This window comes from Cyprinodon tularosa, unplaced genomic scaffold, assembly GCF_016077235.1.
Source record: "Cyprinodon tularosa strain WSP-4 unplaced genomic scaffold, ASM1607723v1 ctg558, whole genome shotgun sequence".
In the NCBI taxonomy this organism is placed as follows: Eukaryota; Metazoa; Chordata; class Actinopteri; order Cyprinodontiformes; family Cyprinodontidae; genus Cyprinodon; species Cyprinodon tularosa.
The window spans coordinates 5,523-32,992 of record NW_024039294.1 but is presented as its reverse complement, the minus strand read 5'-3'; the positions used below and the strand labels follow the sequence as shown (position 1 = coordinate 32,992).

The following is a 27,470-nucleotide window of genomic DNA, read 5'->3' as shown; positions in this document are numbered from 1 at the left end:
CAGACAGATGAGCATTATGTCAGGAGACAGTGATAACCTCAGGTGCCGCTCGGTCAGGAGACACGGCTGCAGCCAGAGGAGGCATCCAGAGCCTCAGGAGAAGAAGAAACCCCAGGAGATGGAAAAGCTTATCCAGGCGGAGGCAGCAGAAACGGGACGGGTCAGTAAAAACTCTGCTCACTAGGTGATAGATGTTAAAGGAGTCGAGGAAGAGGGTTGAATTTAGGAAGGACAGTAATGGTTTGAAGCGTATAAATAGTGCTGCTTTGGATGAAGCTTTTTACTAGTTGCTGCTAATGGACGATTGCTGTCCCTGGTTGCCTGTGATCCATATTTGCGACCTGTTAAATGTAAGCTCTGTGGCTAAACCTTCAAGCTTTCTCTCTCCAGTTCGTTTTCCTGAAAAGAGATCATTTGGGACAAACTCTTAAAATAACACTTCATAACCTAACCATGAGACATGACAACAGATTTTGATAGAAATTGTAATCTTACTCAGATCTAGGGTTGCTAACTCCCTGAAAAAAAAAAAAAAAAAAGGACACCTCATGTGGGTGCCAGCTGACCCGATTGCCGTTATCCCTCCTGGCGTTGTGATTTTTTTTTAGCCCCCCTTTATGTGTGAAATTATTTTTTTAACTGTTTGACTCAAATCTGCATTGAACTAGATGCATATTTGTGAGTAACATGAACACATGGAAAAGAAATTTTTATCCAGCAATTCACTTTAAGTATCTAAAACATAAGCCTGTCCTGCATAACTTCAAACTGTAAAAATTATTATAAAACAATACATAAATGTTGCACATTTTTGGTGCAACATCAAACTTGTACAAACTTCTAAACATATTTACAAGTTTGTAAATATCGCTTTACTTTGAGAAATGTAATGACTGTAGGCTACAGTTGCTAAAACAGAAAAAAAAATCATTATGAGGAGGAGGGTTCTCTGGATCGTAACGTATATGTTGTCAGCTCATTGGTCGAAACGCAGGACAGGGCCTGGGAAAAAGTTTACCGTAAGTTTTGTATCCAACGTGCCCCTGTGGTTCATTCTTCATTAGCTTTTTACTGACAATTTTTTACTCTCACAGTAATGTGGGACAAAGTGCTTTCTTTCCACTACATACGGGACAGGTGCTTCTATTTCTAAATACGGAACAATTCCATTTTTTTAAGGGACGGTTGGCAACCCTACTCGGATCAAAGAAGTTGCTTAGTTACAGAAGGCAGCTGCTTACCAAGCGGGCTCACTTCTCAGGAAGTGAACACAATTAACAGATAAAGAAGTATTTTATGCCATATCATCACATTATACATCATACACGTTAGCAAATGAGGAGACATCCCTAGCTCCAGCCTTATCAAAATATATCATCAATGATAGACCCAAATTCCTAATGGGATTTAGGACTTACCTTTTATCAACCAATGCTTTCATAAAGATTTAACAAAAAACAGCAGAAAATGAATCTTTTCCTCAAAATGAAACTGTAATGTCACTGAGAATCTGACCTTTGCCGTTTCAGGTTAAGTCCAAAGTGTTTCTGGAGTACGCAAAGGCAGTAGGACTCGTGCTGTCGGTGATCATTTGCCTGCTGTACGCCTGCCAGAGCGCCGCCTCCATCGGAGCGAACATCTGGCTCAGCGAGTGGACCAACGACGCGTCGTTAAATAACACCAAGGAAAATGTTAACATGAGGGTGGGGGTGTACGCAGCTCTGGGCATTGCACAAGGTAAGAAATCGGACACCAACTGTCTCAGTGAAGTCGTGTCAAAGTGTCTTTGCCAAAGCACTCCTTATTCGTTGTGAAACTGAGTCTAGTCGGGCTGAATTTATGGTACAGGAAGCCGCTTCCATTAATATGGCTTCTTGGTGATTAAAAATTGATCCGAAAGGATTTAATTTACAGTTGGTATGCTTTTGTTGCAGAAAGATTTAATTGTGCCCTCAGAAAGCAGTAACATTTCCCTGTTTGCCACTTTTTCCTGCATGGAGGAGGCTGTGGACCTGAAGCATTGAAGCATATTACTTATAGTTTATTCCTCTCTTAGTGACCCGTCATTTCTCCACACTGCCTGAGTCTCTGCCTTCCACCTTCATTCCACAACATCCTTTCATTTCTCCTTTGGTTCATCCCCTTCCCAGGTGTCCTGGTCATGATCTCTTCCTTCACTCTAGCCATGGGGAACATCGGCGCAGCAAAGAAGTTGCACTTTAACCTGCTCATCAACAAACTTCACACACCCCAGTCTTTTTTTGACACCACACCCATAGGACGCATCATCAACCGCTTCTCCAAAGACATCTACGTGATTGACGAAGCTCTGCCCTCCACCATCCTCATGTTCCTCGGCACCTTCTTCGTTTCCCTCTCCACCATGATTGTTATCGTTAGCAGCACGCCCTATTTTGCTATTGTCATTGTACCCCTAGCTGCCATTTACGTCGTCGTCCAGGTACTCCCATGCTGGCAGACCTCTGTGCTCTGTGTGCCATAAAGTTCTCTCGCTGACTCTTTGACCTTTCTCTTCCTGGAGTCGCATGCCGCCTGTATGTTTGGTGCAGCAGATCTTCTAATCTTCCAATTATGGCTTTTTGTTTTCTTTAGCATGTGATGTCGATGATGATCGCTGATTTTACTCCTCTTTGCTCCTGGATTTACTTTGCTCTCTCCTGCAGCCGATAAACTTCCTGTCCAGCCTGCAACGTGCTGCCACACCCACCACACACACACACACACACATACATAACATGCATGTGTCATAATAAGGGAAAACAATAGTTATAGTAGTAGAAATGGTCTTAGATAGCTCCTTACTGCCCTCTTGTTGTAGATCAATGATGATACAACTTGGTTTTATTTAAAGCTTGTTTAAAGTAAACCAGTATTTGTAATACTGGGGCTTCCAAATCTGTTGTCATGGTTACATCAATGATATACTAAATATCTCCATGATGCTGTGCACTACTAAGTCTATTGCTGTGGGAACCTAGTGCACCTTAATTCTCTTTTGGCATAAGAACATGTGGTTGGGTTTATATGTATTTTGAACTTTAAAGTAGCACTGTTAAACTGAAATAGTAGCTATTCTGACTCATTAGCTCCTCATTTATAGGTAAAAAATCTGCCATACAAATGAGCAATGTTTAATAAACAGCCACTTTTCTTAAGGGAAAAAAGGCTGTGTTAAACAGAAATCAGATTTGACTTGTTTCTGGCTTCTTTTGGTGTTAAAAGCTTCTGTTGATTTGAGGAAAAAATCACCAGAGGCGTCTGTTTGGGCAGACTAGCGGAACAGGTCCTTATCCATTTAACGCAGGTGTTGTTGTGTTGTCCTCCCCTCCCTCCCCCTTCTCGCAGGTGTGCTCATTTTGGCTAACTGCCTTTTGTGCCGGGCCTACTGTATGCTGCGGGCGGCCAAGCTCACACACCGAAACATGCTGCAGGGGGTCCTGCGAGCCCCGCAGGCCTTCTTCGAGAGCACCCCGACTGGGCGGTTACTGAACCGCTTCAGCAAAGACGTGGATGCTATAGACTCCCACATCCCAGAAAATATTGACATATGGATGCGCACTTTCTGGTACACACTGAATGTGCTGCTCATATGCTCTGCCCTCACCCCAATGTTCCTCTTAGTCGTAGCCCCGTTAATGGTGTTCTATTGGTGGGTTCAGGTAAATAGGAAACAAGTGTGCTAACTCATGATTGCTACATGCATGGGCGTGGATGCTGTTGAGCGAGTGTGATATAGACTGCTATATGTTGTTATCACCACCGTTTTAGTGCTTTAGGCTCTCGCTGATTAGATTTGTGTTGTTAGATTGTAGTGGTAGCAGCTTTACATGTAGCAACATTTGGTTCGGCTTCTAGTTCAGGTTTAGAGGCTTTTAAATGGGAAATTATTATTTTTATGCTGCAGTAAAACTGAAGGTATTTTGTTATCTAAAGAACTATAAAACAGCTTTTCTTTAATCATCTGTCAGCAAACTAAAAATGCCTTCTGCTGTGAAACCCAAATTAAAGTATTAACGCCCAGAAAGGCGGCCATTATTTATTTTAGGAAATCTCAAATATGAATGCACAAGGTAAAGATGAAATTACCATATTTTCCAAAATATAAGCCGCTACTTTTTTCCCACGCTTTGAACCATGCAGCTTATAAGAAATAGCAGCTTTTCTTTTGATTTATCATAACCGCCAGAGGGGGAAGTCAAAGTTAGAAATGAAAGAATAAGGGGCTAATTTTCATTTAGCACAAGAACATATATAAAGAACAATAAATTCACACATTTTGATATTTATTTGCCTCGTTAAGGTTGCCAAACCAATGAATACAACTCCTTTAGAGCTGAAATAAAGAGCTGATGAAGCCCCATCTTTCAGTAGAATTTCTTACTGCTGTGAGCCAACAAGCTTGTCACTACCCGATCCGTCCCAGAAGCACGATCCGTTCTGCACATGCGCCATCAGCTCATTTGAGCATCCAGATATACATCGAGGTCATCCTCGATTTTATTTTGTTAAAAATACCTAAATTACGTTTTTCCTTCTCAAAAATAGTAAACATACTAAAATATGTGTTAATGGTTAATAATGTATTTCCTAAGAAAATAAATGCCTTAAAATCCTTTCCTCTTTAATCAGTCGTCTCTGCCCGATCTACTTCCGGTGGTTAACTTTTCCGGCTTTGGATTTAAACATAATTCTAGTGTTTTTGAGTTTTATCTTTTTTTTTTCTTACGTGTTAACATTATACTATATAGGGGCGTAATCTAAAGAAAGAAACAATAAAAATGTAGATAAACACGGTTTAATCATATTTCGCCAGACTGCTCTGAGCATGTATGATGATGACGTCAGAGAAGCAGTTTAACGGAGAAAATGTAAAAAGCATAAACATTAAAATAAAATAAAAAATGTTTTTACAGATGTGTATTAATATTCTTTAGTGAGTTAAGGATAGAAATAAGTTGTTGCATTATTTATGGAAACCCGGATATATATCTGTCGGTTCATGTGCAGGACGGATCGTGCTTCCGGGACGGATCGGGTAGTGACAATTAAGCTCTTACTGCTCCAAGCCAACAAGCTAATTGGAGCTAGCATTCTTCTTCATCCCTACTCCAGGGGCGATATGTAGAGCTCCCCCTACAGTGTTGGTGGAGAACAGTTCAGTAGATATCAGTGGCTTGTATATGTACGTTTCCAGTTTTTTCAAAAATTGTAGTCGGCACGGCTTCCAGTAAGGTGCGCTCTGTAGTCCGGAAAATACAATTGTAGTTTTTAATCATTAATGGATGACAGTGTTTGGTAAGTTTTACCATTTTTAAAATGAAACCCAATCTGTTGCAGCCAATAACCCTCAGCAGCATTCTTATCCTTATGTCATCAGTAGCGAGCCATCCAGGGTTTGGAAGTAGCTGGAAGGTATTTATTCCTAAACTCAGTGGATATTTTAAAGCACTGCTTTTCATGCTTGGATTTAGGCCTTATCACAAAAGTTTTGGGCCATGGAAGTAAATTCAAATTCCACATGTGGTGGAAAGGAATGTCATATATAAAAGTACCTCCTGCTATTCATTTGTGCCAGACGCTTGTTGGTGAAGTTGCTCCTTATTATTGGTAGACGTACAAATATGTTTTGAAAAATGTTTTACATTCACTAGATAAAAATATTAATAGGCATCCATTATAACAAACAAGAAATAAGAAACGTGGAAACTTCTCAAATTGTTTTTTTTAGGCAAAAATCCCTGCATAGGATTAGATTATCTTGCCAAAAATACTGCAATATGAAAATTTTTCAGGTGAAACGTGAGACTTTTAAAGTAGGGATTTGCATTATATCTGGATTAGTATTGATATCGACCAATGTTGTCCATTTTCAGATAATTGGTTTTGATCCTATAACTGCGATGATATTAACAAGCAAGCAGCAGCTATTTAGTCGACTGCTTCCATTAATGATTTCTTTGTATTGCATTAGTAGAGTTTGCAGAAATCTACTTACTAAGATTTGGAAAAGGTTTTTGCGTTTCCTTGAGGTGGTTTTTGACGTTTTTGCAAAAGAGGAAATGTGCATAAGAGGAACTTGAATAAAATTTGTCAAATAAGTTCTGATTTAGCGAACATTTACTGAGCAGCTGTTTCCCCTGTCAGCGTCCGGAAAGCAAACAATAGAAACCTTTCTCCTGAGGTAACCGGATAACATGTAACATCACTTACCCTGAAATCCTACATCCTCCATGACCGCCCTGCTCCTTTCCGTCCAGACTGCCTGCGCAAAGCCTACAGCCTATGTTGTTCCACCCGTCCTGCTCCACTTTGACTTCACTGGAGCTCGAGGAGAGCGTGCTCGATATTACTATTTTAATTCATAGGAGCAAAACATACGGTCATTAACGCTTAATTTAATGCTTAATATCTTATCTTAATACTTAACTTAATATTTTAAAAAATCCCCATCAGCATGCAGCGTATGTGCAGTTCAGTGGCGGCTGCTGGAGTTTTCTCTGGGGGTCTATAAATTCAAAATTCAAAAGTTTTGCTCAAAATTCTCATGAGATTTGGATGGAACCACAGCTAGTACTTTTGACGTAATTTACGATAGTGGATTTTAACTGAGGCAGAGAAGCAATGTCTGCTCTGTGGTCTGTTTTTAATGGAGTCCAAAGGGTAAGGAAATATAATATCTGTTGGTAGATGCACAGCTGTTGATATCAGCCCAGATTTTCATGTAGGTGCATCCCTACATTTTTACCTAAAGGAATGATGGGAAATTGTACGACGAGTATTAGGGCCAAGCAAGAGATTTATTTTTTCTCCTCTATTTCGAGTATAAAGTTGTAACATTACGAGAATAAAGTTGCAATGAGAATAGTCATAAAATTCCAATAATAAATTCATGAAATTACGAGAATAAAGTCATAAAATTACGAGAATAAAGTCGTAAATTAACAAGAATAGTCTTAAAATTACGAGAATAAATTTGTAAAATTACGAGAATAAATTCGCAATGAGAATAGTCATAAAATTATGAGAATAAAGTGGTAAAATTACAGAATACAGTTGTAATATTAGGAGAATAAAGTCCTAAAATTATGAGAAACAAGTTGTACTTAATGGCAACTCTTACAAAAAGCACATTCTCTCCTAAAATGAGGAGCATTATGCAATGTTGAGCATTATGTGAAGTTATACATTGGCTCTGGTTTGACAAATAAGGAAATCATTTAGCACAGCAACATCAAATTGGGCAGGATGTCAAAGTGGACTCAGGTTATAGTTTGGTGATGCTGGACGGCCATCATATGCTGGTCGGAGCTTGAAGCTTTCTTTCTGAAACGGGTTGTGGTACGATGACTTCATTCTCATAATATTACAACTTTATTCTCGTTTTTTGAAACTTTATTCTTGAAATAGCAGAGCATAAAATCTCTAGCCTGGCCATAATACCCCGTCATAGAGAAAGGGCTACTACTGCACCTCCAATCTGGTAGATAGTGCCTCGGAGCCTTTCTGCTATGCAGTGCAGGACCATTTTTGCAGTTGAGGCAGTCAGTAGAAGACATGGACTGACTCAAACCAGAATCGATATGGATTCTGATGAGCATGCGCACTTGCTTTTTTTTTATCTATACATTTCATTTTGATAGCTGGGTAAAATATCGCAGTATATAGTGATGTTGCAATACTGTGATGATATCGTATTTGCTTGCAAAATGTCGATGTTTTTTTTTTTTTTTTACAATTTTGGTATAATTAATGCTCTAAGTGGGCTACTCTATCAGATAAATGCAGGTTGTAGAGTCTCAATTCTCCAGTTAATGATTAATCAATTACTTAATTAATTGACAATTATTTCAATAATTGATTACTGCTAATGATGACATAAGTGGTAATCGTTTATTCCTACATTGTTTTAAAAAAAATATATATAAAAAATATAACCGAGGGATGTCTGGGGGACAGTGATTGGCCTACATGTTATGAATGCTGGCGAACCATAAAGAATAAATTATGAACAGTTTAGTTTGTCCCTTCAAGTCGTTGCCCATAGGAAGCCGTTACTTGGATATAACCTAACAGAATATCTTCAGAAAAGCTCCAAATGACACAAAAGCTCATATGGGTGAGTAGAACATGATGTAATAAATTAAAATCAAGGGCCCAATGTCATAAAAAAAAAAAAACGGAGTTCCCCGTTAAAAAGAAATCTGGAAGAGCACTCAGAATGTCGAGACCTCCACCAAGTAGCTCCTTTTCCCCCTGAAATATTGCGACTTCCGTCTTAAGTTAATACCTGTATTCACAAAATCTTTAAAAAATGAAATCCTGGATCTAAATGGTCATCTGGTTTATTACAAAAATGTTAAAATGATTATTTTGGCAATTAAATAAATACAAAGTACATACTTTCCCATTGCAGTGTCCATATAATCTGAAATACTCTCTGCATGATTTATAATAAAGCTAATTACATGCATAAATCAAGCAGAACACTATAGCGATAGCCGTACTGCTCCACTTGTGAAAGTAAAATCTTTTGGGCTCTTTTTGGCATCAAGACAATTATTCTTATTGCCACATCGCCAGACAAGACACTGTGGAAAAAAATAAAAAATAAATAAAACACAGAGTAAATGACCTAAATGTATTTCTAGGGGTCACATTTTGTGCAGTGTTATTTTCGGGGTTACAGGCGTAAATGTTTGGTAGCCCCTGATCTATCAAGTAGAATCTCTATGTAAAATGTAATAAAATGTTAGGAACATTAAGGAAGTGACATAGATGTTTGCCACTGATTGAAACCTATCTGAGGGTGCTTCCATGCTGGGCAGTGGCGTTGATATTTACTAATGGAAGACTGTGTGTGTTGATTCTACCTGGACCATTCGAATGAACAAATCCAGTAACAACAAGTTCATATTAATCCTGCTGCTTTGTTCATGACATCCACCCTGCATGCTTTTCCCTTTGCTGCACGACTCTTTATTCCTCTGAAATGAGCTGGGAACCACCTGAGGGCATGTTGTCGATACTAAAGCCTCTATGCTTCTAACACTCTCAAATTAATTTCTTTACAAGACTATAAATGTTTTTTTTTTTTGTTTTTTTTAAGGCAATATGCTTTGTCTGTAATGAAAAACAAAACACCAGCAGTTACCCTCCACTGTTGCTGGCTGTCCTGCAGAAAGCTCGGCTGGAGTTATTGTTGCAACATTCATCCATCCAGCAGCATGCTGATGAATTCATTAAAGTGTTTACATGCTGCTGTGCAGAGTGAAACATTCCTGAGGTCAGCGCTGGTGAGCTGCTGGCGATTGGCATCTACTCAAAATTCTCTAACTTGGAATATCAAAAAAACTCTGCAGGTGTTTTGTTTTAATAAGCTGCTTTTATTCTTACTATAGCTGTTATTATGTGTGTGTGTGAGTGTGTGCGTGTATGTGTGTGTGGACTCATCTATGTGCATTTATTTGTGAGCATTTTTTAAAGCCTCATCATGTTTTAATGTTTGTGTCTCTCCTTCCTCCTACGCCTGTAGAGATTTTACGTTGCCACGTCGCGGCAGCTTAAGCGTCTGGAGTCGGTCAGCCGCTCCCCGATATACTCCCATTTCTCGGAGACCATCACTGGCTCGAGCGTAATCCGAGCCTATGGCAGGCACGATGCCTTTGTTCACATGAATGATATGAAGGTGGATGATAACCAAAAGAGTTACTACCCTGGTATAGTGTCCAACAGGTAAGTCTCCTGCCTCTATCCCGCTGATCAGCAGCTCTTTTCCGGTTTGGTTATAACAGACTTATTACAGTGCAACACACGCCTTTTGATTTACGCGCCTAACTTATACAAAATATGAACATTTCACCAGCTCAGATAATATTATGAAATGATGGGTCTATAATCCCAGATGCATTAAAATAGATTGAGGCATCAGCGGGGTGATTTATTTATGACGCCTTAGCTCTCCTGGAAAGGTTTTCCTCAAGTTTGAGTCTTTTTAACTGGAAGCATTTTAACTGGAATATTTTCAGTTAATCTAAAACTACATCAATGAGGTCAGATTACTACAGGCAAATTACTAATTTAGACTCTTTAGAACAAGTTGAAACAATCAGATCTGGTCCATATTCGATTCTTTCCAGTCAGCTTTCACACACGTCCATATCCGTTCCTGAAAGTGACTCATATGTGATCATTTAAATGTGATTGAAGTGGGAAAAATCAATACGCACTCGATTGAACCCTGACATCTCAGCTTATGGACATCTAATGGACGGTGTTTATTCCAGCATTGCTCAGTGGGACAGTGAGATTTTAAACTTTCATATATAGAGCATTAATTTATTCATATATAGAGCATTAATTTATTCATATATAGAGCAAAACCTCCATCCAGGCCGGATTGGACGGCTGCAGAAGTGTCGATGAGGGATGTAGGATGTTTGGTAATCGCTCTCCCGTTTTAGTGCCATACAATAGATCCTAAGGATGGGAGAGAGAGGTGCTGACACAAATAAAAGATGTCCTCTACATCCTAAGGTTCTGAATGAACTTGTCTTTGTGAATTTGTTTACATTCCTATCCCTTAAATCATTACTTTGACCTCAGCTGGCAGCCAGAGATTATAAAATGCAACAATACACTTTAATATTTAACACCTATTTCTTGTTTTGTGCATGTGACTCAACATGGAGCAGCAAACAGCTCACGCTAGAGTCATATCAAAGCAATATGAATGACCTTCCAGAAGAATATGGCTTTTAGTAGAAAACTGAGATTAATTCTTAAGAGCTGCAGTGAGAATGAAGCCCAAAAGAATCCTGTCAGAATCCAAACTCCTGCCAGCTCCTGCTGTCTTGGTGCCACAACATTTAGAGCTCCTTTCATTGGACCTAAATGTCCTTTGAAAAATCCATACCTAACCATTGACACAGTGCAGAGTCCAGTAACACCATCTTTTCAGCTCTACATCCACTGGTTACCACCAGTGGCAATACATCGTAGGGTCGTAGGGAAGTCATACTTAAATTTCAAATCATTCTGACTTAAACATGTATATAAATGTACTCTTTATCAGACAATATTGTCCCAAAATTGAGAAAATTTCTATTTAAAAAAGAAAATCCTATCTTAAAATCTGTGTTTTTTTTTCTTTTCATTATCTTATGCAGGCCAGTTAGTTATACCTCAGCTTGTGCACCTAAATTCGGCCACTCAAATATCAACAGTCATCTGTCAATCAAATTTTTCCGGTCATAGCATCTTGATTCATATGTCGCAGCTAATTTACTTCAATATTGAGTTCTGTCCCAGTGTTCACGGAGATGGACCTCTGTGTCTTCAGCAGGCGTAGAGCTAACAGAACTGGCAGCGTTGCGAGGCGAGGGCTCAAACATGTACAGCTGTAAGCCTTCTACACCAAACCAAGCTTCTGCCCCCCTGGCGTCCTCTTCCACAACATCTTCATCCCCGCTTTCCTCCTCTAAATAGAAAATGTATGATGGAGGAGACTCATCCATGACCTCGACACAAAACTCTCCTCTTGCATGTTTCCTCTGTCCATAGCGTTCCTTGACAGCGTCGTTTCTAAGTCACCAATTTAGTGCTACTTGGTCCCAATGGAATTTTCCATTGGGAACCTACTAGCACTAAGTTGTTAACTGGTTAGCAAGATGCTTCCGACACACCGGCCACAACAATCCCGCACCCTTTTTTTATTTTTTATTTTATTTTGTTTATTAAACATTTTGAACACAAGACAACAATCCCACCCCCTTGATAAACGACCAATCACATTCACTCTATTCATTTGTGTAAAGTCGTGCACCACTCGGGAGAATTTGGAAATGGAACGGTTGGAACAGCCGTCTCCCTACGACTTTAAAGCTTTGGTTGTACTGTGTTTGTGCAGGTTTGGAGCCATTTGCTTCACAGAGTGTTTAAAAAACCTGTGTACTGAGCCCCTCAGCATCCACTGCTAAGGCTCATGTGTCGATTAATTATTCCTTATTTCTTCCAGCTTATCATATTAACACTAATAGCTTACAGTAGAGAGGAGATTCTTAGCTGGACTTATTACACAGTTCACCTGTAACAGGTCCACTCTGGAGGTCACTGATCTCCTGCTCAGTCCTTTACGAATGTTTGTAGAAACAGTTTGCCTGCAGCGGTGCTTTTTATAACAAACCTGTGGCCATGAAAGAGATTGAATTCCTGGATTAAATTATTTGGAGGATTTAGTGAATAGTTTAGTGAGGCAGTTTGTTTGAAGAGGTTAACTATACTTTAGCAGCTCCAGTTATTTATTTTTTTAATCATGCTTAGCTGTATGATTGAATTCCAGCAACAAACTTGACATTGTTTAAAAAAGAGGAAGTTGGAGAGAAACATTTATTATTGAGTTATTTATGATGAACAAGGTTGACATATATGAAAATCTTTTTTTTAAGGCAGACTGTTAATTCAAACAGGAAAACTTTACTTAGATTACAAAACTATTTTAATTGAACAGTTCATATCACTACAAAAATAAACACCTGAGGGTGTCTGTGGATATTCACTAACATCTCTCATCACAGAACCTTTGTTCACCAACTTTTCCCCATGTTTGCTTTATCATAGTTGTTGATTTACTAAGCAAACTGATGTAATGCTACGGCAGCCTGAACACACACACAGAAAGCAACAGTTGGATTAGTTTGCTTATCTGCATCGAGTCAAAGTCGTTTTCACTCTAAATGTGACCAACATGGCCCGGCAAAAACAATAACATTGCTTTCCAGTATTATTGTATGGAAAACATTTTTTAAACAAAAAAGAAACAAAAAAATATATACAATTTAGAAATGCAAGTTTTAAAAATGTCATTCAATGAAAATGTTAAGAGTAACTTTAGTTACTCTTAACAAATGTTTTGTTTATTATTCCCAATTTTATATATTTTTTTTTAAGATTTAAATTTAAAATTTCTCTTTCAGATTGAGTTTCACAAGTTGCATTCTTTTTAAATTGCATTTTATAAAAAGCATCTTTTCCACTTTAAGCCTAATAAAAATGCATGGGGCCTGCACCATCTTTGTTCTCTCTCGGGTCCTAGACAAATCCCGTTATGCCCACTATGCAAAGCATTCTGGGATATATCTACTTGAATAGTGACCGTGGACGATCACAGTCACTACCCGATCCGTCCCGGAAGCACAATCCGTTCTGAATGCGCATCCAGATATACATCCGGGTCATCCTCGATTTTATTTTGTTAAAAAGACCTAAATGACATTTCCCCTCCCAAAAAATAGTAAACATACTAAAATATAATGTGTTAAAGGTTAATAAAGTATTTCCTGAGAAAATAAATGCCTTATAATCCTTTCGGTTTTATCAGTCGTCTCTGCCCGATCTGCACCAGAAATGGGACTCGACGCTACATCTGGTGGCTAACTTTTTTTGGCTTTGGATTTAAACATAAATCTAGTCTTTTTGAGTATTGTGTTTTCATTTAGTTTTAATCTTATGATATAAAGTGCGTAATTTAAAGAAGGAAACAACTTAAATGCAGATAAATATGGCTTAATCATATTTTGCTCTGAGCATGCTGATGATGACGTCAGAGAAGCAGTTTAACGAAGAAAATGTAAAAAGCATAAAATTGTCTCAGAAGAGTCATAAAATTTTTTTTTAAAGATGTGTATTAGTGTTCTTTAGTGAGTTAGGGATAGAAATAAGTAGTAGTAGTAGTTTTAGTACCATAATTACATTATTTATGGACACCCGGATGTATTTCTGTTTGCGCAGGATGGATCGTGCTTCCAGGACGGATCGGGGAGTGACACTCACTACTTCTTAAGGCGCATTGTGGGAAATTTTAAATCAATTACTTTTTCATCCACTAGACATTCGGGCATTTTTATACAATATTTAGTGCTCTATACCGGGGACTGAGACGATGTGTGGACAAAGCCTTTCTCTCCCCTAGGATCCTGTTTATGCCTTTACTAAGGAGCTGGTTCCATATAAGATGATCAAGATGATCACCCCCCCAGACCTAAAAGACAGATCCCTGCTGTTGCTAAAAATCCTAGCCTCCTCATTCTTATTTAATTTTTTTTTTTGTATTGATTTTACATGCATTCTTTAAAAAACATCTTTATGTATCATCAACCTCTTGTGGACTCTCCTTCTAGGCAGTAGTATATTTTTCTGCGTTGGAGAATAATTGTATTAAGTCTAATGGATTAGTATAAGTGCTTAATTTACCATCGTTAAAGGTCCAAAGGTTAAAGGTTAAAGGTTACCATCATGTTTTGTACACCCAAAACCTGATTAGCCTTCATTTTCTACTCACCCCCATGCTGAACAACACCCTGGAGTACTTTTTTGATATCTCAAATGCATCTGGAGATCTGGGAGGCTTCTTGCTGTCTGCTGACATTCAAATAATGGAGGTCTATGGTGACCGAGACAGAAAGGTCCATAAAAGTCCACAAAAAACGTGTCAATATTCCTCCATACTGCTCGTCCAATGTATTCCAAGTGTCCTGAGTGGGTAGCATCCAGAATTTACTCGAAACGAAGTCATTTAGAATGTTTTTAGAGCATAAACAGTAGTGTATAGGATTTCCTGAAAGCGCGCACCTGCGCGATCCCGACGCTACGGAAGCCGGCAGACCAAACCAGCGCATTCAGCTCCTCAAAGAACTCATTCTCTTCCTCAACACTGAAGTCCTCAGACATTTTTCTTTCGTTGTTTCTTTCTTTGCACAGGTAAACAGCACATTTCTTCTTCTACGCTTGCATTATTGGCAGAGCAGACGCTGAATGCGCACTTTCATCTGGTTTGGTCTGCCGGCTTCCGTAGCGTTGTGACCTTTCTGTCTCGGGCGCCATAGACCTCCATTATTTGAATGTCAGCAGACAGCAAGGAGCCTCCCAGATCTCCAGATGCATTTGAGATATCAAAAAAGTACTCCAGAGTGTTGTTCAGCATGGGGGTGAGTAGAAAATGATGGCTAATCATGTTTTGGGTGTACTATTCCTTTAAGGCATCAACCTACCAGCAACCATATAAAATATCATAAAATGTTTGATTAGAGAGCTATAATTTAGATTGAAAGCAACATCCTCCTTCTATAATATAGAAACTTTCCCTATGAGAGCAGCAGCTGTTCAATGGTAAGGAGGTTAGAGAAGTTGCAGCTAAAGCATGAAAAACCACAGAATCGAGCAGGTCTTACAGAAGGATAATTGTGTCCTCATGAAGTGGATCAGCTTTTAACCGGAACCCTGTCGTCACGCAGGTGGCTGGGAGTACGCATCGAGTTCATCGGGAACTGCATCGTTTTGTTTGCTGGTCTCTTCGCCGTGGGGGGGAAGAACACTCTGAACCCAGGCCTCGTGGGTCTGTCTGTGTCATACGCTCTCCAGGTACCTGCAGCGGTGGATTTTTTTTAAACATGTGATTATGAATTTGCTTCCCATCTCTCCTCCTCACAACAGATTTTTTTTTTTTTTTACTCCTTCGTATTAAAAAAAGATCAGAGTTTTATCCCATAGCAGCTGTATCTATTCACACAAGTTAATCAACAAAGAAAGCTTTCTCATTATATTTCATTTTTTTATATTTAGATTTCATTATTTTTGTCATTTTATTTTTTACTTTTGTTTGTAGCACTTGAATATAGCTTCCTATATAAATGGCTTTATAAACATAATTTACTTAGTATTTATTATATTAAATCAAATTTTTAATCATTATTAGATCGAACTCCAAGGTTTGGAACCTCCTCTTTCCTCTACAGCCACTCTCAAACGGCCTGCAGAACATGCAATCTACTAATTTAAATGGCAGAACCAACCCCGTTTGCATGTTTTAACTTTATCTCAGCAAATCAACTGCAAAAATTATAAATCTAACCAAGTTATTTTTTCTTAGGATAAGTGCATTTCTTCTTTAATTGAGGAGGAAAGAGAGATACTTTGCCAATGGAACAGACAATTTACATTTAAAATAAGAAAAAAATATTGCTGTCTCATTTCAAGTGCATTTTATCTACTTATTTTATTTTAAGAGTAAAAGTATTAATTCCAATGGCAGATCATCTTATTTACCTGCTCAAATTAAGGGAAAATACACTTTATTTAAGACATTTTCACTCATTTCTAGATCGTTTTTGCAGTGCACCTTTTTCTCTGAATCTTTAAAGATCCGGCCAGTCTTTCTTTGTATTATTTAGGTCCCCAATAAGTCCAAGTGTTTGTAAATCTACCAGATACTGCTTGAGTGCAAAGAAGAAAGCAGTTGTTAAAAGAAAGCAGTGCTATTGGACAGAATTAGCTTTTAGCTCAGATTGTAGATGTGGATGAGAACATCCACTTAAATGCTGCCTCCCCATGCTGAAGCACGGTGGTGGCAGTAAGGATGCTTCTCCTCAGCTGGAAGTTGTGAGTTGTTTGGAGGATAGAAGAAGCTAAGTAGAGGTATTTTTTGCACAGAAGTAGTCAAAAACATCTAATATGTATAAATTTGTCAGTGAATGTCAACAAACAGTACATAAATACTGTTACAACCCGGTTTATTTGAACAGGTGACCATGTCCCTGAACTGGATGGTCCGGATGACGTCAGACCTGGAGAACAACATCGTAGCGGTGGAGAGAGTGAAGGAGTACTCAGAAACCGAGACTGAGGTTTGTTGATTTAAAATGTGCCAAGTTAAGGACCGTGGATGTTCCACAGAAGCTAATGCAGGACCCAACATGTGTTCACTTTAAAATGATGGCTGCCTCCACTCTCCCCACTACCCCCCCTGAAAAAACACAGGAATTCAGCAACATTTCATAAAGCCTCTCAGCTCAAAGAGCACAAGACCTATAAAGCATAACTAGAACCAGAAATGTTTCGTTACCTGATTCCAACAAGCCCTCTGCCTGTTGCGTAACACAAACAGGGCATTTTGTACAGCCTGTACTTTTGCAGCCCCCCACCCCCCCTGTTAACTGACTGCTGCACGTCGGATAAAAAGCTTTTGTTTTGAAGTGAAACAAAATGTCCCTCCTGCTGAAGGCCGCTCAGGCTGCAGAGGAGACCAGTGTCAGAAAAGCTTTGTTCTTCTCCTTCACAGGCCCCATGGGAGGTGGAGGACAAAAAGCCTCCTCCTGAATGGCCCATGAAGGGGAACGTGGAGTTCAACCAGTACTGCGTTCGGTACCGCGAGGGTCTGGACCTCGTGCTGAAGAACATCACACTAAGCGTGAAAGGAGGAGAGAAGGTGGCGGCTCGTTCACCAGATAGATTTTTACTCTGGCACCATTACTGGCCAGAAAGGGGTCCTTCTGACGGCTCCTGTTGCTTTTTGAGCAGATCGGCATCGTCGGTCGCACCGGAGCGGGGAAATCTTCCATGACGCTTTCGCTCTTCAGACTGCTGGAAGCTGCAGGAGGAGAGATCACCATTGACAGCGTGAAGATATCCGAGATAGGTCTGCACGACCTGAGGTCCAAACTCACCATCATTCCACAGGTACAAACCGTCTGCCTCACACAGACCTTACTGAGGGAGCTTCAGTCCACATGATGACAGTCTGAACTGCTGGTGTCAGTTAGTGCATGTGTGGTAAAACATCCGCCATATTTGGTTTGCTGCAGGTTGTATTGGAAGCTCTTTATATGAAGATGGCTCAAAAATTATTATAGCTTGTAAAAGACTAATGAAGGAAACTTTATTGACCCTTCACAGATCCACAAAAAGCAAAGTAAAGGAGGTTTTGGTGTCCGTGTTGGTAAAAGAATTGGTTACAACCTATTTCCAGTTTGATGGAAGAGTCCAGTAGGATTTAATTAAATCTCCAGATTCTGAGCAGAGCGAAACGGGCCTATGAGGAAAGTTAATTTATAATAGCACAGTTCAAAGTGCTTCCCATGAATTTAACAATAAAATAAAAGGAAAATAAAGCAGAAAGTAAAGACAAAGCCAGGTAGTAAAGCAAATAAACTACTGGAAAACAAGCTTAAACTAATACCTCAGTTAACTGTATAACTTCACCAGTTAATAGCAGCTCTAAACAAATAGGTTTTTAACTTTGATTTAAACTCAGGCTCTCAGCACTTTTACGGTTTTCTGGGAGTTTGTTTAAGATCAAGGGAGCGTAGGAGCTAAATACTGCTTCTCCATGGATGTTTGGAGTATGGACTTGTGTCTTCGCAAGTACGTTCTTGACAAGAACACAGGAAAGTATGGACTTTGTAAGAATGGGAGTACACAGAGTAAATCTGCGTCAATTGGAACAGAAGCGTACTCCTGACGTCATCACACGCTCTGCTCGTCTGGAGCTGCATTTCGCCTCCTTTTATTAATAGTCTCTAGATAGTAACAAATTATAGCCAATATAGAAGCGTGGTCTGCGATGTTATTCCACGCCACAACGCAAGAGGGACAATCACCAACTAGTTGTGGGTAGATACAGCCGAGGTGGTGAGGAAGTGGGGGAAACATTGTGTGAGAACGGAGGGACATGAGGGCGAAAAAGAGCGGGGATCCAGGTGGGAAAATGGTCCCAGCATTCTCACGCACCTCGCTCTTATAGCTGGTCCATCTTCACGAGTCATTTTCCACGATAGCGGTCATACAAACAAAACAAGCCGGTAAGGTACCAAACAGGAAACACGCATAGTGTAGAGCGGATGTAGATTTGACCAATCAGAGGCCTCCTGTCTGCGGTCACCTACGATTTTGGAGAGGGGCAGCAGAGTGTCTGCGGAAGGAGGGGGGCTCATTTGCTTTTACTGGGACACACACGCAGACCACCTGGTTTCTGAGCATAAATCAGCCTTTATTGGTTCTGATCAACATAAGAGCGTAAAATATCAATGGATTCAGTCTTTTTTATGTCTTGATCACTGTGTGGTCCATCCTCAGGAGCCTGTCCTCTTCTCTGGGACGCTGCGGATGAACCTGGACCCGTTTGACAAGTACAGTGATGAAGAGGTGTGGAAAGCCCTGGAACACTCCCACCTCAGTAGGTTTGTCAGCAACCAGTCGGCAAAACTGGAGATGGAGTGTTCAGAGGGAGGAGAGAACCTCAGGTGGGTTTAAAAGAGAGGAGAAATGGAATGATGTGTCTCTCTCCTTTTACAGACTGGTTTTACTGGTTCTCTGTTTTATCTCCAGTGTGGGCCAGAGGCAGCTGGTGTGTTTGGCTCGAGCTCTGCTGAGGAAGACGAGGATTCTCATCCTGGATGAAGCTACAGCTGCTATCGACCTGGAGACGGACGATCTCATCCAGTCCACCATCAGGACTCAATTTGAGGAATCCACCGTTTTCACCATCGCACACAGACTGAACACTATTATGGACTACACAAGGTTAGACTGATAATGTGTATTCCCCATAGGCTGTAGTGGGACAAGTCTGGGCAAGAAAACATTCTTCATATCCTGTCACATTAAAAACTTTAATGCAGTTTTATCAGGATTTTGTAGATATAGTAAAATGGAATAGAAAATCTCTTTATTGTCCCACAATGGGGAAATTCTGTTTTTTGCGGCAGCAAAAAATATATAAAATAAAGATAGAAAAGAATGATCACATAAATGTGGAGCTTATAAGAATGTATAAGAATAACATAATAGTGAAGAGTTAAAAGATAAAAAAAATAAAATACTGTACTGTAAAGTGTTTTATATAAAATATAAAACTGCACCTGGAGAATAAATAACCAATATAGTAATGCATATTTGAAAATAGCAGCAACATCAAAGAAGTGCAAAATGAGAGCAGCATGTTATTTAACTGACTAAGGTAGAAACTGTGCAACATCAGCATGCATGTAACAACTTATTGAGATTGTTGGGAACAGTGGTGGTTATAGAGTCTTATGAGGACCAAGGAACACAGCAGAAGGAAAAAAGCTGCTGTACAATTAAGGATAAGGCTAGAAAGTAATATCTTAAGCTCAGATCATCTAGCAGTTTAATAGTTCATTATTTGATCTGAAAAAAACAACTTATAACAGCCCTTCTGAAACATTCAGAATCAGTTTTATTGCCAAGTAGGTTTGTACTAACAAGGAATTTGACTTGGTGTTGATGGTGCAGACAAATGTAGGGATGGGACGATTTATGAAAACCGTCCGAATCGTTCGGTTCGACTGTCTCGGTTCGGTTCGCGTGTGTTTCGTTCGGTTCATGCGCTGCTCCTTTTTCTCATAGGCGAAGCGTTTACACTCCAGAGCAGAAGGTGGCGGTACTGCGACCAAAGCCAACCACCAGTAGTAAACAAGAAGAAGAAGAAGCGAAGCGGCACAGCCGGGTGTAGCAGAAAAAAATCAGTTGTTGTGGAGAATTGTGTCGGAATGGCGAGAGGGAAAGAACAGGAGTTGGAAAACGCGCCAGCAGCACTTTATAGGTCTGCTGTATGGGAGCGCTTTGCATTTAGAGTGACCTACGATGACAGCGGAAAGTTGTGGATAAAAGTGCAACAGTGTGCGAGCAATGTGCAACACGTTTTGTTTAGGCTAACAGCAACATGACCAACATGTCATGCTAACCCTGAAATCCCTCATACTCCGTCAGCAACCCCCGCTCCGCCCCGCTGCGCTAAAGACCGGCTGCACAAAGCAAAGCCTACAGCCTCCACTGTGGCTCCCGTCCGCTCCCCTCTGAGTCCCTTGGAGATGGTAGAGAGCATGCGCCAAATGATTAAATTCAAAGCAGCAAAACATATGGAAATGATCCAGGGTTTCCGCGGATCATTTAAAATAATTACAATCCATTATTTTTTGGGGGATTTTTTCATTAATTTCATAAATTTTTATGGGATTTCGGTGTAACAATCAACATACACCGAATCGAACCGATCCGAAAACCGTGACCACAAAACCGTGAATCGAACCGAACCGTGGATTTTGTGAACCGTTCCACCTCTAATATATATATATATATATATATATATATATATATACAGAATACAGAATCTATAGCTATATGCAATATAAAACATGCAGTATACTATATACAATATATAGTATGTGGAGTTAGGAAGCTGAGGCGGAGGCATTTCTTGCAAGAAATAATGTTCAAATTTGTTTAACATCCTCGGACGGAGAGATGGAGCGCTCTGACTGAGGCATATCTGTACATACATTTATTCCTTACAAAATCATACACACACTCCCCCCAGGTGAACCAACCCATCCCCTGCATGAAGAACTTTCTCACACTTGAACATCGAAGCTTGAGTTCATCAAGGCCATTCCCTTTTAGTTTAATTTATCTTTCACTGAGATGGATCTTCTCAAAACAACAGTCCTCCCCTTTTTGCCATGAAGGAGGTTGTGTAACTCATTCTTATCTCTCATGACCTTCGTTTGGAGCCTGTGAGACTAAGAAAAGAGACGCATCAACATTTTTTTACCTCAAAGTATATAGCTGTATACTATATACACAGTAGACTGTGCGTTAATGTAACAAGGGAGGTCTGGAGATGCTACGTTGGTGTAGATTGTAGGTACTGAATGGGGGAGGGAAAGAAGCAGTGGGGTCTCTGGGCCTTGCTGATAAGGTTGATAGTGGATGGGAAGAAACTTTGTGCTTTATCTAAACTGATGTAGAACAGATAGTTTAAAAGAGGGGTGAAGGAATCCATCTTGTAACTACCACTCATGTTCTCCACATGAAGATTGCTAAAACAGGAGAAAATCCTATAAAGCCCATCAGCTTTCAGCCACATACAGGAACAATAAATGCGCGTATAAGAAAGTCCTCTAGTGAGATGAGGAAAGGGTTAAGGTTTTTCCCTCCATAGAAAGTAACGATGTAAGGGAGAAATAATGCTGCACCAATGACGCTGCTGCCAGATACTTGCTTTTCTACAGGAAGGGGACTCCTAATCTCAGATGAAAATATCTTAGAGGGGGCGGAAGTCCCCTCCAAACAGGGCCACAATCTTAAACTGATTCTGGAGCCACAATGAAATGAACGGTTTAGATTTTAAATGAATTTACATGTTGGGATGGTCTAGTCAAAGTCTAGACATAAACTAAAACGGTAAAATATAGATGTGGAAAATTGTAGAAAAATAAAGAAACCAGCAGCTGTGCGACCAGAGAGAGGTTTGTCTTCATGCTGTAGACTGACGGCAGCTGAATACCAGTACCTGTCACTATATTTTCAGATTGTTCGATTTGTACTCGTGTAAAATCCATACCAAGAGTTGGTCAGTTGCATAAAATCCAAACAGAAAAACTAAAGGCTGAATATGAAAGAACACAAAGTTGTTTAAAAGTGAGACGTTTTTCTAGAAGAGCATGTGGTGAACATTTGGACCCAGAAGTTAGGCGAACCCTCAGCTAGACAGTGTTGACGCTTTATGAGAAATTAATGTGAATTATTGATCACAGCAGCCTTTATCCTTCCAATGATCCCTTTAATGCCTCCGGTTATGGCCGTCGCCGACACACAAGTGTCTAAAAGATCAGCTTCCCGTCACGGTGGGCAGGTGTTCACGTTGCTTATATAATATTTAGCAGCTTTTACCGTCACTATCCATCTTGGGGAATTGAGCTGAGTTCTGATCGTTTGGAAGGGAGCCGGTCTTTGGATTTACCGTCTGATAGATAATGAAAGAAAGCAGGGGTGTTAAAGGGTGACTCTTCAGGGATAAAAGAGATGGTGATCGTTGCTGCTATTCTGTTAAAGCGACAGCTGCTCTGCAGGCGACTCTGCTTCTTCACTCCCAGCGTGTCCCACACTGCAAAAAAATGTCATTTAAATAAGTAATTTTTCTTAAAAGAGATTTTTTTTTAAATGAAGAGGTGAGGAAGACACTTTTCCAAAGGAACAAGGCAAGTTAAGATAAGAAAAATAGCAATTGCATTGTCTTATTTCAAGTGCATATTATCTAATTATCTTATCTAAAGAGTAGAAATACTCATTCCATTGGTTGATCATCTTACTTACCTGCTTACATTAATGGTAAATAATACTTATTTCTAGATTGTTTTTGCAGAACATTTGGTCCTGCTTACCAATGCCCACTTAAACACCCTTAACCCATTCACCCTTCTCTTCTCTGTTCTGCTGATGGAAAAGCTGCAGCCTGTCCGTAACTCTTCTGTTCTCTCTCCTGTTCCAGAGTGCTGGTGTTGGACAAGGGACAGATAGCAGAGTTTGATACCCCCACAAACCTGATATCGCAAAGAGGAATCTTCTACGGCATGGCTAAAGATGCAGGACTAGCACAGTAGCGCGGCCAGCTTAGCTCACCGCAGCCCCACTCTGGGCTTTAAACCTGGCAGCCGAGCTGTACATCACTTATTTGGACTTACTACATGTTGTTATTGTTTTTTTCTGTTTTGATTTTTTTTTTTTTTATCGGCACTTTGTGCTCGTTTTGAATGAAGCCTGAATTCCTTGCAGGCTTGGATCAAATAGCGCTTGGGAAAAGTTCCAGTTGTCGTCAAAAAAACACATCAGGTCTCAATTTTTTTATCCTCCAACCACCCTTAGAATTTCCCTTATGTCATTTAATAGGAAATAAAGCCATATGCGCGGATGCTACTTGATCCAAGCCTGCTCCTTTGTGCCTTCTGCCAGTGGGATAAGAAAGCCAGTGAATGTATCATATTTTAACTGGGCTGACTGCTGCAAAACAGCTAAAAAAAAAGGATGAACTTTTATTTTACTATACAAAGAAGAAGATTGTGCCACTGTACCTTCCTTATAAGAGACAAAAAAACAACTTCTGTGATAAGAACCCATGTTATTTTTGTACTGTACATTTATTTAAGTTACTCTGGAGAGATTTGTATTTTCTTGGAATGTTTTCTCAGTTAAATGTGTGATCTTTCTGTGAACCAAATTTATAAAAACTTGAATTCTGTACCACCAAAATATGAAAATAATGCCTTTATTAAAAAAAAAATATACATATGACAATGGAATATCAGTCTCTGTTCTTCAGTGTTGGTCTCACCCTCACCAGATAAAACCTTCCTATACACTAATGGGAACATTTTAGCAATTTGATTAAAATCTTCTATCACATGGATATGATAGTTATGAATACTTTGAGTTGGGTTAAACAGACAGGTGAATTTTAATTATCATGTACATTACATGATAATTACATGAACATAAGAACATCTAAGGCAGTGGTTCTCAAACTTTTTCTGTCATTCCCCACTTTGGACAAGGGGGAATTTTCAAGCCCCGCCTGTCCCCATCGCCCCAACACAATGCTAATGAAATATGCAACAATCTTAAAATTTTCCAATTTTATTGAAGTAACAAGTAGTATCTAAATACAAACTATCTACATCAAATAACAGCAAGCTCAAAAATAAAGAAAATGAAAATGCAGCTGTGTCAAAATTTGTATCAAGCTCAAAGATAGAAAAAATTAAAGTGCCACTCTGCAATCTGTTAATAAAAGAAAAGAAGTGAAATCCATCTGGCAAGACAGGTCTATTTATCCCTGCATCAGTGGCTGCAATGAGCCTGTTTTGCATTGCACAGTTTCTCAAAACGGGGTTGCAGGCTTGATACTGCCACTCTCAAGTCATGCTCAATGTTCAGCTGAGATCTGTATTTTGTTTTCATTGAAGCAGCAGCTGAAAAGCCCATCTCACAGAGATATGATGTGGCAAAGGGAAGAAGAATGCACACAGCTCTCTGCCCGATGAGTGGATACTCCCTCTCCACTCCAAACCAGAATTCACTATTAGTCTGAGCATTAAACCTGAGCTTCAGGGTGGAGTCAGACGTCATTTCAATAAACTGGTCCTATTTATTTAAGATAAAATATTTCAAATTCAGTTATTTATGATCAACCTGCGCCGTCAATCCCGGCGCATGTGCGCTTTATTTGCAGTCTGGACGCTGAGGGTAAACATGCTGTGTCTCTGCAGCGCTGAGAGGGACTCCTGCGATAGCTGGGGAGAACGGGGTGGGGATGGGGGAGGCGCCCCACGGCAGCACCTGCCGCTGGAGGACAAGAAAAGGAACGATACGTGCTTTCACGTAAGAGTCTCCAAAAGGCGCTAATTTGTCGCTAGTCCCTTTTTTTAAAAAGAGTCGCTGGAGGGGTCTAAAATATAGCAACAAAGTCGCTGAGTTGGCAACACTGGGGCGCGAAAGTTTATTCTGTTACAAATAATATGCCGACGTCACGTCAATCATTATTTTGGCACTTCAGTTCCAGGTGAAATTTTTCTCATATCTAATGTTCTTTTAATTAGACTGCATGTAGGCTATTAATGATTACTTTGTGGGTTTGATTGGTCTAAAAAGCGGCAACATACAGCTATAAGGACAGTTTGCTCTCACACATTCTACATTTATAGTCACACACACACACACACACACACACACCGGAACTTGGCGCGCCCCACCTGTCACGTCTCAATTCCCCACCAGTGGGTCGCGCCACACACTTTGAGAACCGCGGAAAGGCAACAGGTCTGGAGGTAGTTCAGTAGCATTACTCCAGTTCTCCACTAGATGGAGCTCACAGAAGATTTTGAAGAGATCTGATGCAAATATTAACTCATGTTCATAGATCTAAGATTATAACTATTATAGTTTTGTGTATTTAATAAAACCAAACAAATACTTGTTGCTGTTGCAGACCCTTAAACTAGTCACTTAATTGTGTTGTGGAAGGAAAAGGTTGCATGAGTTTTTATACATTTTTAATTTAACAGGAAAATTTGAATAGTGTTTTTAATCTATGGCTAAACTTTAATGAAAAGCAGTCTGTCATAGCTATAGCTGTTATAGATGAAGTGGTTGCATTTTCTTCCCTTGTTAAAATGATTCACAGCTTTGTGTTTTGTCACATAAAATCTCAATAAAACACACTGAATGTTTTACTTGTAGTGTAACAAGAAATGCAAAGATCGTGAGTCTGCTGTATATTTAAGTCCTCTTTGATTTGAGTAGGAGGTTATTCAAGGTGTAAATTATGTTTAAGTTGGTGAGGAGAACTTAAAATAAAAGATCCAATGTGCAGTAAAGTCCTGGGCTGGACTCTGATCTCTATCAGAAAATTTTAATATGATATAGCTGTGAATAAAAAAAGCTATACTTAAAAAAAAAAAACTGTTTTGGACCAAATGACTTGGTTAATTACAGACCTATATCTAATCTTAATTTCTTATCCAAATTCTTGAGAAAGTTGCTCAACAAGTGTGTGACTATTTACACCATAATGAATTTAGTCTGCCTTTAAAGCTCATCATAGCACTGAAACAGCTCTGGTGAAAGTCACTAATGATATTCATGGCCTCAGATAATGGACTTGTATCTTTACTTGTCCTGTTAGATCTAATCGCTGCATTTGACACAGTTGATCATTATATTCTTTTTAAAAACGTGGAATAATAATAATAATAATAATAATAATTTGTAGGAATTAACCAGACAGCACTAGGCTGGTTTGAATCTTTTTTACTTGACATATTTCAGTTCACGTTAATAATAGATCTCCCTCCTGCTCCAGGGTTACAGGTGGAGTACCACAGGGATCAGTGCTAGGACCAATTATGTTTACTATATATGACAACATGGGTTTAATTTCACAACTATAACTATAATACAACTATAGTTTGGTTCACTTTTATGAAATAAAAAGAAAATACATAGAATGTAAGACTTTGTGTCAAGGGGCAAATACATATGAAATAATATTTTCTAAGAAATATAAGTATAAAGAAATGGCAGCTTTTAATGTTTGGGATCCTGCAATTTACCACCATTGTTACCCTTAACTAAAATTGTAAAAAAATATTAAACTTTTCATTTTTAATGTTCTCCCTAGCTCCCCAAAGGGTTTGTTTTCCTTCTACATCCTGATGATGGCCTGTTTTCCTCCTTGGACTGCATGGTGTGGATTTTCCAAATGCAACACCTGAAATAACCTCAGCAGCATTTACCTGCTTTGCAATGAGGCAGCATTTGTAGAACAGATGGAGAATTAGTGTTATAATTTTAAAACTATAACTAGATTTTAGTTTTGATAGAACAGCAAATAACTGTATTATCAGGCTTTTTTCCCCCCATAAGTCAGATACAAAGAAAAACACACAGGGAGCAACTACTGCTTGAAGACCTTATCTCAGATCCCTGAAGGCATGATGTTCCTGTTTAACTAACAGACTAATGGCGGTTATGATTTCTTGATGTTTAATCCAAACTGATTGCAAATTTTTCTGTGATGCCTTCTGAGGTTCTGATTTTCCCCAACAGCTCGTATGACAGGAACTGAACTCAGATATGATGAACTATGAACTGTGCACCAATTTACTTCTGTTAGACATCATCTGAGCAGGCGGAAGGGTGTGAATGTTCAATATAGGTGGTCTGGGATCTGAGCCTTAGCAGGCTGTGGGACACTCCTCTCTGCTTCCCATTCATTAGTTTAATCTGATCAGAGCTACAATGCGGTAGTAATGACAGATGCAGAA

General features: G+C 39.4%; 1 protein-coding gene across 4 annotated transcripts in view; it reads left to right on the top strand.

The window, feature by feature from the left end:
- abcc3 (ATP-binding cassette, sub-family C (CFTR/MRP), member 3) overlaps positions 1 to 23,948 on the top strand; it is a 101,799-nt gene extending 77,851 nt beyond the window's left edge. The window contains exons 21-31 of one of the 4 annotated variants that reach the window (XM_038305402.1): positions 4 to 160; positions 1,530 to 1,737; positions 3,367 to 3,680; positions 9,554 to 9,753; positions 15,309 to 15,435; positions 16,596 to 16,697; positions 17,132 to 17,278; positions 17,371 to 17,529; positions 18,925 to 19,091; positions 19,177 to 19,371; positions 23,141 to 23,948. In XM_038305402.1, coding sequence (XP_038161330.1) covers positions 4 to 160; positions 1,530 to 1,737; positions 3,367 to 3,680; positions 9,554 to 9,753; positions 15,309 to 15,435; positions 16,596 to 16,697; positions 17,132 to 17,278; positions 17,371 to 17,529; positions 18,925 to 19,091; positions 19,177 to 19,371; positions 23,141 to 23,252 — 1,888 coding nt within the window. In that variant the 3' untranslated portion in view covers positions 23,253 to 23,948. Of the gene's footprint in view, positions 1 to 3; positions 161 to 1,529; positions 1,738 to 2,150; positions 2,462 to 3,366; positions 3,681 to 9,553; positions 9,758 to 15,308; positions 15,436 to 16,595; positions 16,698 to 17,131; positions 17,279 to 17,370; positions 17,530 to 18,924; positions 19,092 to 19,176; positions 19,372 to 23,140 lie in introns of those variants that run through there. The other 3 variants (XM_038305403.1, XM_038305404.1, XM_038305405.1) reach the window with 3 other exon arrangements.
- Positions 23,949 to 27,470: the final 3,522 nt, after the last annotated feature.